The sequence below is a fragment of the Mustelus asterias genome, chromosome 15 (genome assembly GCF_964213995.1).
Source record: "Mustelus asterias chromosome 15, sMusAst1.hap1.1, whole genome shotgun sequence".
Taxonomy (NCBI): domain Eukaryota; kingdom Metazoa; phylum Chordata; class Chondrichthyes; order Carcharhiniformes; family Triakidae; genus Mustelus; species Mustelus asterias.
The window spans coordinates 28,764,146-28,777,050 of NC_135815.1; the positions used below are offsets into that span (position 1 = coordinate 28,764,146).

Consider the following 12,905-nt stretch of genomic DNA (forward strand, 5'->3'; position numbering starts at 1 on the left):
CGGTTGATGGAGTTAGGAAATGGAACAGTCTTGATCTCATTGACTTATGGCACAAATTTGAGGGGCTGAATGATGTACTGCTGTTCCTAGATTCAAAAATCTCTCATCTCTTTGGAAAAGGAATAATTTTGTGTTTTCCCTATCATTTGATTTATTATTGTCACATGTATTAGTATACAGTGAAAAGTATTGTGTCTTGCATGCTACATGGACAAAGCATACTGTTCATAGAGAAGGAAAGGAGAGTGCAGAATGTAGTGTTATAGTCACAGCGAGGGTGTAGAGAAAGATCAACTTAATGCGAGGTGGGTCCATTTAAAACTCTGGCAGCAGGAAAGAAGCTGAGTCAGTTGGTAGGTGACCTCAGACTTTTGTATCTTTTTCCTGACGGAAGAAGGTGAAAGAGAGAATGTCCAGGGGTCCTTAATTATGCTGGCTGTTTTTCTGAGGCAGCAGAAATGTAGACCGAGTCAGTGGATGGGAGGCTGGTTTGCGTGATGGATTGGGCTACATTCATGACCCTTTGTAGTTTCTTGCGGGCTTGAGCAGAGCAGGAGCCATACCAAGCTGTGATAAAACCAGAAAGAATGCTTTCTATGGTGCATCTGTAAAAGTTAGAGAGTGTCGTAGCTGACATGCCACATTTCCTTAGTCTTCTGAGAAAGTAGAGGCGTTAGTGGGCTTTTTTAACTATAGTATCAGCTTGGGTGGACCAGGGCAGGTTGTTGGTGATCTGGACACCTAAAAACTTGAAGCTCTCGACCATTTCTACTTTGTCCCCATTGATGTAGACAGGGGCATGTTCTCCACTATGCTTTGTGAAGTCGATGACAGTCTCCTTTGTTTTGTTGACATTGAGGGAGAGATTATTGTTCACCAGATTCTCTATCTCATTTCTGTATTCTGTCTCGTAATTGTTTGAGATCCAACCCATTATGGTGGTGTCGTCAGCAAACTTGAAAATCGTGTTGGAGGGAAATTTGGCACACAGTCATAGGTGTATAAGGAGTGTAGTAGGGGGCTGAGGACACAGCCTTGTGGGGCACCAGTGATGAGGATGATCATGGAGGAGGTGCTGTTGCCTATCCTTACTGATTGTGGTCTGAGGGTTAGGAAGTTCAGGATCCAGTTGCAGAGGGAGGAGCCGAGGCCCAGGCCACAGAGTTCAGAGATGAGTTTCGTAGGTATAATGGTGTTGAAGGCTGAGCTATAGTCAATAAATAGGAGTTTGATTTAGGTGTCTTTGTTATCTAGGTGTTCCAGGATTGAGTGCAGGGTCAGGGAGATGGCGTCTGCTATGGACCTTTTGCGCAGTAGGCAAACTGTAGTGGATCCAAGCAATCCGGCAGGCTGGAATTGATTCGTGCATGACAAACCTTTCAAAGCACTTCATAATGATAGATATCAGGGCCACCGGACGATAGTCATGAAGACATGCTGCTTGGCTTTTTTTTTGGTACCGGGATGATGGTGGTCATCTTGAAGCAAATAGGGACCTCAGATTGCTGTAAAGAGAGGTTGAAGATGTCTGCGAAGATCCGCGCAGAATCTGAGTGCTTGTCCAGGTACCCCATCCAGGCCAGTTGCTTTCTGTGGGTTTACTTTCGAGAAGGCTGCTCTGACATCTGCAATGGTGACCTCAGATACAGGTTCATCCGAGGCTTCCAGGGTGAAGGGCGTGCTCATGCTGACCTCTTGCTCAAACTGGGCATAGAACGCATTGAGCTCATCAGGGAGGGGTGGGTTGGAGCCAGCGCTTTTACATGCCTTCATCTTGTAGCCTGCTATGTCTTGCAGACCTTGCCATAGTCGGCGGGGGTCTGTGTGACTAGTCTGGGACTCTAGCTTGGTCCGGTACTGTCTTTTGGCATCTTTGATGGATCTCCTTGGATCATATCTGGCTTTCTTGTAGAGGTCAGAGTTGCCTGACTTGAACGCTTCAGACCTAGACTTCAGCAAGCAGTAGATATCCTAATATTTCAGCACAAAAAAATTGTGCAATTAGAATTCTGTTTTCTTTTTTGTTTTTGCAATATAGCATGTTTCACACAACATTGATTTTATAAACCTTTTATAACCTAAAAGGTACTTGATTTGTTTCCTATTTTTCAGGATTCTATTGTTTCTTGAAGTAGTTGGGGAATGGCAGAATGATTTTAAGCATGCCTCATTTTTGTTGATGTGGAGATGCTGGCGTTGGACTGGGGTAAGCACAGTAAGAATAAATACTCATTTTAGTCATTCTAGTCATAAATAGTCATTTTTGTTGTACAGTTTAAATGTATTCTGTTGTAAAAATCTGATTTCTCATCTGATGGACCTAGCACCCAGTGACACCAGTTATGTCCTTATTACCTGTTGGCTATGTTAATGATATTTGAAAGCAATAGCTAATTGTAGATTAGGTTATTTGGTAACAGATTTTCTTAAGACGAGGGCTAACTTTTAAGACTTGAATATTTGTACAAATATTTCTGAGGTTCCACTTCCATCTGATAATTTGCATGTGCACAATTCAGCTGATTGAGTTGGTCAGCGGCTGGTTATCTGATTTAAGTGGTGGTGAATGCTGTTCAAAGTATTCTGCTTTATATTGAAGTATAATTTTGGCTGTACCACTACTGATAGAATTGCAGTATTGCAAATATGATCTGTTTAAATTGAACTCTATCACCTGCTTTCTACTTGATAGTATTTTGGCAAAACTCTATGAAATTTGAGGGGTTTTAATATAGTATAATGAAAATAGACAAATTGGGAGTGCAGAAAACTAAATGGGTGTGCACCAAGTCTTCACTTAAAATTGTCATTGCATTCCTGATAACTATGACTTCCTGGTGAAACAACTTTAAGTGAATCATGGGTTATCATGGGAATCAAGATTTAAAGATGGAGTTGGGTTCCTTCAGACATGTCTTACCTGAAAAAAACAACCTGCAAGTTGAAGTTGAAATACTGTGTTGTACATGTAATACTCTGCATTCCTAGCTGAATAACTTGCAATATACATTAAATCACTGATTATAACAAATACTATATAAATTCAAATTGGATAACACTAAATCACCCAAACAAGCCCTGAGTGGCACTACTTCTGTACCTCACCAGCAACATAATTGAAACTCAACTTATTGCTTGGTTTGCTTTCCACATGCTCTCTCGTGTCTCTCATTTATACATGCATGCCCATCCACCCACCCACCCCTTGTAGTTGGACTGCAAGGATGCAGACATTGTCAATGTTCCTAATTTTGTATATGGATACAAACCCATGGTCTGCCCCAAATCATTTCTGGATCAGCACACTGTGCCAATGTTCAGCTTAATATATGCCTTGCTTTATTCCTTATTCTCATGTGTTTTGTCTATCCTTATTAAGATACACTGGACAGCTATTGACAAGATTCCCCAAAATACATAAATAGCTTATTGCTTACTATTTGCAATGTTTGCTTTTTCTGATATATTTTGGAAATTCAGATTTACGGTCCTGTTAATCTTAATCTTAAGTACCTAAGAATGGGAAGCAAGTTGCTATTTTCAGCAGCCTTTTTGCTGCTGCCACCTACTTGCTAGTCCTGCACAACCGATCGACTCGTTCACAACTCCTGGAGATCTGCTTGATTTAAGCTGTCAGATCTGAGCGTACAGTCCCTGATCTCAAATGTGGGGACTCAGGCTGCAGAGGCTGACCAACACCATTTGACAGTATCTAGCCACTTCCTGGAATCTCATTGACATTTTCTGAAGTACTGGTCTCAGTGGAGTTGCTGATTTTTTTGAAAAAACAGTTGCTCTTATAGGTGGATGCCTGAATCAAACCAGGAACTAAATGACTTCAGTGCCTAGGCTTATTTTGTTCCTAGGATTGGAGGTGACAGCTGCTAGACTACAGATGAACAAAGAACTGGAAGCCACAGTAACCAATGTAGTTTTGGGGACTTTAATTATCTGCCAGGATTTAGGTAATTTGACAATGTTTTATTTAAAAGCAAGGCTCTTGGCACTGCCCGCTGGGTTACCCTTTCTGTATTTTCAGCCTGAAAAGATCCACTTGAACTATCCTTCAATTATTTCTTGGCTAATTTTCCATTTGAATGCCCTACTTTTGCATCCTGTTCCATGACTTCATTACCTTTTTGCCATTGATTGGCAATGTAGAATCTTTGTGGAAAGTCTTTTGCAATCCAAGTGTTTGATCAGCTGTTTCTCTTAGTTGCCATGTTGCTCATATTTTCAAAGCACCTGCATCAGAGTAGTTTAAATAGGACCTCACTGACATGAAGCCATTCACCTGTTCTTTAAATGTTTGCCTGCTACATCTCATTTTAGTTTTTCCAGATCGGAACTTAAAGATCATAAATGATTTTTAGGTACACATCTTGACTCTTTCCTTCAAAAAAAAGTGTTATTTCATAATGAATAGATTTTTACTTTCTCGTGTTCCAGTACTGGGGAAGGCGAATTGCGGGCATGTTTAGATTAAATAAAATAGAGCAGCATATATAGAAACAACATGAGTTGAAGCACCTAGCAAGAACACAAGTATCAATCATTTGAGTTTGCCATTGTTATTCTTTATATCTTCCCCCACCTCACCTTCCCACCCTGCTTCATAGTGGTACAGATTCCTTAGTATGCAGGCTCTAATCTCATGCTCTGTCATTCACTAGCACTTACACCCAGGTTACTGCTTAACTGGATAACTGTGTAATAATGCCCTCTCCCTATAACAGGAACTGGACATCACTTCCCTGGATGTGTCCCTGTATGTACTTCCTAAGTCCTCCAGTAGGTGGAATTGATGAACACTCTAGGATCACATTAGTGTAAAATTAAAGACTTGGTTCATTTTGCAGAAAGCAGGTGATCAGGTTAGTAATTCCTTATTTGTTTTAAACTTCAATTATTTTGTAACATACCAAAATGTGCATACTATCCCAAATAGCAACACTGGTGTTTTTAGTTTTTGGTTTTCCTTTCTTTCTGGTCAGTCTTGCTATAAAACTGGCTACATCTTAATTTCCAGCCCAAGCTTTGTCCCCACATGTAGATTGGTGTTCCCCTGAAATTGTCTTTCACAATCCCCACTCTTAATGTGAGAAATAGAAGCAAGAGAAAGCCATGTTGCCCTTTGAACCTGCTCCACCATTCAGCATGATCATGGCTGAACTGATCCTGGCTTCAACATCACTCTCCTGCCTGTTCCTTTTAACTGTTGACTCCCACACAGTTCAAAAATCTGTCCATCAGTCTTGAATACATTCAATGGCTTTCTGGAATAAGGAATTCCAACGATTTATGACCCTAAGAAGAAATTTCTCCTCCTCCTCCTCCCATGTCTGCGTGGGTTTCCTCCGGGTGCTCCGGTTTCCTCCCACAGTCTGAAAGACGTGCTGGTTAGGTGCATTGGCCATGCTAAATTCTTCCTCCGTGTACCCGAACAGCTGCTGGAGTGTGGCAACTCGGGGATTTTCACAGTGACTTCATTTCAGTGTTAATGTAACCCTACTTGTGACTAATAAATAAATTCAAATAAACCCCCAATGTCCAGCATTTCAAAAGGAAATGGCTGCACTCAGCGAATTTAAACTTTAGTAGTGTATTTATCTATCTATACTTTCATAAATTAGGTTCCTGACTACTTTGCCTTGGAAATTATTTGGATGTGGTTCACGCTCGTGTTGAATTTTAATTCTAAAGATCAAAATTAGTTGTCCTCGCTGCCATATGCTGGAACCATTGATAAATTAATAAGTCAAACATTGAAATATTTGTAAGTGGAAATATTAGGATAGTGGGTATTGTTTCAAATGGGGGCGGCACGGTGGCACAGTGGTTAGCACTGCTGCCTCACAGCACCAGGGGCCAGGGTTCGATTCCCGGCTTGGGTCACTCTGTGTGGAGTTTGCACATTCTCTCCGTGTCTGCGTGGGTTTGCTCCGGTGCTCTGGTTTCCTCCCACAGTCCAAAGATGTGTCGGTTAGGTGGATTGGCCATGCTAAATTCTCCCTCGGTGTACCCGAACAGGTGCCGGAGTATGGCGACTAGGGGATTTTCACAGTAACTTCATTGCAGTGTTAATGTAAGCCTACTTCTGACTAATAAATAAACTTTAAATGCCTCAAGAATTCACATTTTGAGTTTGGCTTGAAGCCTGGTTCAAGGTCTGGATGGGTTGTAGTTCTCTGAACTGCTTCCCTTAAGTAAGGAGACCAAAACTACACTGTATTCTATTTTGGTCTTACAATGCCCTGTTCAACTGTGGCAAGACTTCCTTCCTTTATCCTCTTATCATCCTTGCAATAAAGGTCAAGTTTCCATTTTGTTTTCCCACTTGCTGTATCTGCATGCTAACAATTTGTTTCATTTGTAAGAACGCCCAAATTTCTCTCCTGTCATATTCCATAATCCCTTTCCATCTAAATAATATTTTGCTTTCTTATTATGCTTACCAGTTGGATAACCTAACATTGCTTTCCCACGTTACACTCCACCTGGCACATTTTTGCTCATTCATTTAACCTATCTTTATTTCTTCACATTTGTAATCTCACAACTTACTTTCCCATCTATCTTCCTATTGACAGCAAATTTGGCTGCAACGTATTTGGTCCCTTCATCCAAGCCAATAAATAATACAGATTTTGAATAGATGAGGCCCCAGCACTGATCCCTGTGGAACCCTATTTGTTGCATTTTCCAACTGGAACAGATCCATTTATTCAGACTGTTTTCTTTCAGTCCTTGTCTCGGAATTAGTCAGTAAAACTGCCAAACAAGCCTACACCATACACTTTCTCATTTGCCCACCCACCCAAACCTTTAACGTGACTTCATACAAAATTCAATCCTAAAGTCTGAATGTTTGCAAGCAATTGAAATAATATCCACTCCCCTATCATTCCTCCTTATTATTTCAATGCCTAACTTATCAATCTGCCATTGTCCAAATAAATTGTAGTGTAATATTCATTTAGATTCATTTGAAATTGCACCTGGCTGCGTTCACACGTCAGGCACCCAACCTATGGTGAAGACAAATAGAATCATAAAATTTTACAGCACGGAAGGTGGCCTTTCGGTCCATAGTCTGCACCAGCTTCCCAAAGTGCTACCCAGCCAACCCCATTCTCCAGCCCTATCTCTATAGCTCTCTAAATTCATCACTTTCTGACGAAGGGTTATCCAGACTCGAAATGTTGGCTCTTATTCTCTCTCCGCAGATCTGTCAGACCCACTGAGATTTTCCAGTATTTTCTGTTTTTACTTTTAAATATGTTAGTAAATTAGAAGTGTTTGGGATTGATGGGTCCTTGGCAGTATGGGTTAGAAGTTGGTCAAGTGATTAGAAACAGAGGGGAGGTGTACATGGGCATTTCTCAAACTGTAGACGAGTTGAAAGTGGTGCTCTCCAGGGTAGAGTATCAAGATCCTTGCTTTTTCTGATTTATATAAACGATTTAGAGATGGCTGTTGAGGGCAAAATCTCAATTTGCAGATGATACTAAGAGAGAATAGCGAATTATGATTATGCTGAGTGACTTCAGAGGGATATTGACAAGTTGACCAAAGGGATAGACACCTGGCAGATGAATTTCAATGCAGTGGCACTGAATTAAATGCTTTCCAAATCTAAAATCCAAATATACAACATCCATGGCACTACCCTCATCCAATGTCTGTGTCACCTCATCAAAAAACTCAGTTAAATTTGTCAGCTATGACCTGTCCTTGACAAGGCCATGTTGACTGTCCAATGTTAACTAACTTTTCTCTAGGTGTATATTTAACTTATCCTGTATTATGGCCCCCATCGGTTTTCCCACTATTAATGTCAAGCTGACAGGTCTGTAGTTTCCTGGGTCATCCTTTGCCCCTTTATTAAACAACGGTGTCACATTTGCAATCTTCCAGTCCCCCGAGACTAATTCTGTGTTCAGAGGAGCCTGGAAAATTTCTGTCAACAGCTCCCTTAGCGCGCTCAGCAGTCTAGGATGCATCCCATCTGGGCCTGGCGACTTCTCTACCTGGAGTGCTTCCAGCCTTTTTAGCACCTCTACATCTGTCACTATAGTGCTTAGTTGCTCAACACACATTTTTAACTGGACCATTGTCACGATCTTCTAAGAGCAATGTCATTTAGTACCTCTGCCATACCCTCCACTTCAGTGAACAGGAGCTTCAATTTTTACTTTTTCACGAGACAATATTAGTGCAATGCTTTATAGCTCAGACGCATCTCAAAGATGCATATAACCTTTTAAAATTTGAAGTAAAAGTATATGCATTCTGAGTATGTGTAGTTCCCAGAATTTTGAAACTGAAGATGACATCCCTTGCTTTTTCTGTGCCTTTGGGGGGAAAAAACACCACTGTTGAAATGCCTTTGCTTTAAAAATTGAATGACAATACAATTGTATTTCATAGTTCATGTGACACTGCAGATTTTGCACCCACAAAAAGCTTCTGTCGTGGTCCCAAGCATGTTCCAGTTGTCTCCTAAAATGATTTTAGATGTTATTTTGTATTAAATATTTGTTTCAACATCAATTTTAAACAAAAATGCTGTCTTTTCAAAATTATACTGCAGTTAACTTGATGTGAACATATCCTGGCAAAAAGCATCGCTATTGTTGACTTGTTGACACAACCTTTCAACAACAGTTCTGCGTTTTCCTGGAGGAATTTTACTTGGAATCTTGCAGTTAATCCACAAGTGTGGCCAGCATGTTGGAACAAAAGCTCTAGTCTACACGTTGAACAAACAAAATATTTTAGGAAGGTTTTGTCTCTAAATTTTGGTTCCAACTAACAAATCTTTGGGGAAAGTGTTACATGATCAAATATCATAAACTGCATGGAATCAAGGTGTGATTTATGGTGCGTTAAATCTCCTGGCACATCAATGAGATCAACTTTCTGTGTATAGTACTTGTACTGTTGACAAAAGCCCAAGGTAAATTAATTTTTCATTAATTTATTTGCCCTGCTACACAATTTTCGAAGCTTTGTTGAATGAGATTTCACCTTGAATTGTGTACATTATTTGAAACTTGGTTGATGTATGATTATGCTGTGACATAAGAAATTAGATGTTCCCATATTTTAAAAAAATCTAGTATCATGTTTTAAGGTGGTGATTGCTTTTGCCTGTATTTTAAGAAACCAAAAATCAAGCTTAAAAAATGTACTTTTGAAGCAAGATGCTGCACTTTCAAGCAAAGTAGAGATTAGGATTAAAATCTTCTGATTGCTCATTTTTTAACATGTTGGTTCCAATATTGTCAATGTATTGTGAATGGTCGACTATTGAAGATGTGTATTTTACATGGTTGCCTATTGGAGCTGTAGATGATGGGTACATTATAAAGAAGCTACTGCATTTACTTTTGATCACTGAGCCATCGAAATGAGATGGTATTACAATATCTGCATATTAAAAGCAACTAAGCACTACTTGTACATATGTATGACAACACCACAGCAGATTTTGCCATACAGTTAAGTCATCCTTTATTGCTACAGGGCGATATCTAGTCACTGAGCTAAATTGCCATGTTAGCGCTAATTTGCATGTGGAAGATGTCTTTGAAAATCAGCATACCATTTGGTTTAATGGATTGGGTCAGCAACAAGGCAGTCCCAGCTCAATAATTGGAACTGCCTTGGAAACTTCCAAAGTTTAGGGGGAAAAAAATGTATACTGCGGCTGATATAGAATACTTGTTCATTTTGAAGGTTTGATTCAATAGTTGTACCTGTGTTTCTCTCACTTAGTTGAGCAATGATTTGGAAGTGTAATTCAGTTTGTGACATATGATTTATTGAGGTATTCAAAGTAACCTCCTGCAAACGTTTGCAGGCCAATCACTTCGTCAGTGATTTGGCTTTGGTTTGATCCCTGTCTGCTTGTTCCAATAGTTCAAGAGGATATAAAGCCTCTCCTTGTACTAGTTGAAAAGGGGGAGGAAACTCTCCAAATACCCTGGCCAATGTGCTTTTCTCGATTGAACTAAGTAGAAATAGATTTACTGTCTTCCTCCCTTTTTCAATACGTCAGGTCTTTCTGTTTGCAAGTTAGTGTTTAAATAATTGACTGCATTTCAAAAGTAATTAGTTGCACTTGGAGCAATTTAAGATGTTATGATTTGATTGTAGCACTAAATGAATGCAAATTCTATTTACTGCTGGCTTAATTTTAGTTATTCAGCCAATGCAGGGGGTATTCAGAATTTAATGGAACTTGGCATTGCATTGACTAAACCTAGGTTATTTTATTAGTGAAAAAAGGTTTGGAGATTTGAATTCAAATATGCAAATGGTAGCATGAAAAAATATTCTATTTATCCAGGAGTTCTATTCAATAATTGGTAAAATTCTGTTTTGTTTCTGATATGTATTAATTTCTGGTTTATTTAAGCTATGGTACAGGATTGGGTATAGTCTTATTTCTGAACTGTTACTTCTCAGTTTGTTTTAATATTTTTTCTTATGTCCTTAGATACGTGTTTAACCTATGGATAAAGTTGGAAAGATGTGGAGCAATTTAAAATACAGATGTCAGAACCTTTTTGTTAATGAAGATGGAGGTCGAAATGAAAATGACTTAAACTGTCAATGTTCAGTTGGTAAAAATGCAAATGTGCAAGTTGGCGATCTGCCTCAGCAACGTTCAAGTCCATTAAATAGACATGGAACTATACCACTGGTTACAGACACATGTCTAAAAGCAGACAGAAGGAATAGAAACTGTGTATCTGATGTCCCAGAGATTGTTGAAGCTGATTTAGATAAAGAGAATGAAAATTTAGCTGCTGCACCAGAGTCTCATCTTGTTAGGAGAGACTCTTACTCCCGTCATGCTCCATGGGGTGGGAAGAAGAAACATTCTTGCTCTACAAAAATGCAAATGTCTTTTGATACAGATAAACGCTTTAGTCGAACAAGGTATGGGTTACAGAGACGTGAAAGACGATACGGTGTAAGTTCCATACATGATATGGATAATTTGTCTAATCGAACTATCACACGACAATCTATACGCCAGCGTTTTCAAGAAACTGTAGGATTGTGTTTTCCACTGCGAACACATAATAAACAGTCTAAGGGCTTATCCTCAAGCAGGAGAAAAATATTGCTCTCTGAACTGATGCTTGAAAAATGTCCTTTTCCAGCTGGCTCTGACTTAGCCCAAAAATGGCATCTTATTAAGCAACACACTGCTCCCGTTAGCTCACAATCAGCCTGCTGGCTTGAGACGTTTGATCCAACTTTTGCCTCTGCAGAAGATGAAGAAGATCGGCTTCGAGAAAGACGAAGGCTCAGCATCGAGGAAGGGGTCGATCCTCCTCCCAATGCCCTAATACACACCTTTGAATCCACTGCACAAATTAATCAAACATACAAGTTGGGACCAAAGTTGGCACCTGGGATGAGTGAGCTTTCTGGTGACAATCGAGGAATGCCAAATGGAGATTGGGACTCTGAAGAGGACACCACAACTCTGTGTCTCCAGGCACGCAAACAGAAAGCACGACACATGCCAGGAGAAAACTTTAGTCACTCTGCCAGACCTGGGCCCTGGAAAGTGCACACGCAAATTGATTACATTCATTGTCTAGTGCCGGACTTGCTTCAGATTACAAGTAACTCTTGTTACTGGGGAGTGATGGACCGTTATGAAGCTGAGGCTCTCCTTGACGGCAAGCCTGAAGGCACCTTTTTACTCAGGGATTCGGCACAAGAGGACTACCTTTTCTCCGTAAGCTTCCGCCGTTATAACCGCTCTTTGCATGCCAGGATCGAGCAGTGGAATCACAATTTTAGTTTTGATGCCCATGACCCCTGTGTTTTTCACTCCACTACAGTAACCGGCCTTCTGGAACATTATAAGGATCCCAGCTCATGCATGTTTTTTGAACCATTGCTAACTGTTCCACTGACCAGGACTCTTCCTTTCAGTCTGCAGTACATCTGCCGTGCAGCCATCTGCAACTGTACAACATATGATGGGATAGATGCACTTCCACTTCCCCCACCTTTACAAGAGTATCTGAAAGAGTACCACTACAAGCAGAAAGTAAGGGTGCGGTGGTTAGAGTGAGAACTATCGAAGGCCAAATGAGAGTTGCACCCTTTGATTCTTGGCTTTTTTAAATTGCCGAAAAGTTGCTTACTTATGGGATATTATGAAAGTTGCAAATTTATTTGGAAAGAATTAATTCTTTCTGAATTATTCGAGGCTTGAATTGACTTAGTGTGTGGTTTCTCTTTCAGGTACTTGAGCACTTTGTGGTGTCTGATTTTCAGTGGATATCGCGGATCCACCTACAAATCAATGTGCATGTATTTATTATGTTGGCGTTTAGGGATTTACTAGCTTTTGAAGTTGTCTGTGTGCAGGATATGGTCAAAAAGGAATCGTTGATTCAGGGCAACTTTGGGGCTCCAGAATTGGGGCAGAGGTTTCAGAGTATGCACATTCAGTGTAGGATCTTGGAAATCATGTGATAGAATTTGAATCAAATTTTAATGAGACTCCGTCATTTCGGAGATTAAACACCACTTTTGTGTAGGATTGTCATTCTGGCATTTAACCTGGATGATGGTAACCAAACTGGAAGAATTTTATTTTATTTAGCTCTTTGATAAATTTTTTTTTTGACTAATAGTTTCTTTGGAGTAGCTTCAGGATAATTGGGTACCAGATAAAACAGTGCAGCCTGAGTGTTTGCCTGAGGGAGTACTGAACTTTCAGAGGTGCTATCTTTGAGAAGAGATGTTAAATCAAGTAACTGCTCCCTCAGATGTACATAAAAGATCCCATAACACTATTTTGAATAATAGCAGAGGAGTTATCCCCAATCTCAAAGCCAATATCTGTCCTTCAGTTAACACCAGTA

At 40.0% G+C, this 12,905-nt stretch overlaps 1 protein-coding gene across 1 annotated transcript in view; it reads left to right on the forward strand.

Annotated features, from left to right (window-relative positions):
• Window positions 1-12,399, forward strand: part of LOC144504424 (suppressor of cytokine signaling 5-like) — a 37,069-nt gene extending 24,670 nt beyond the window's left edge. Inside the window, exons 2-4 of the mRNA XM_078229690.1 lie at window positions 2,113-2,206; window positions 4,737-4,874; window positions 10,505-12,399. Of these exons, the coding sequence (XP_078085816.1) occupies window positions 10,520-12,106 (1,587 nt within the window). The 5' untranslated portion in view covers window positions 2,113-2,206; window positions 4,737-4,874; window positions 10,505-10,519 and the 3' untranslated portion in view covers window positions 12,107-12,399. The remainder of the gene's footprint in view (window positions 1-2,112; window positions 2,207-4,736; window positions 4,875-10,504) is intronic.
• Window positions 12,400-12,905: the final 506 nt, after the last annotated feature.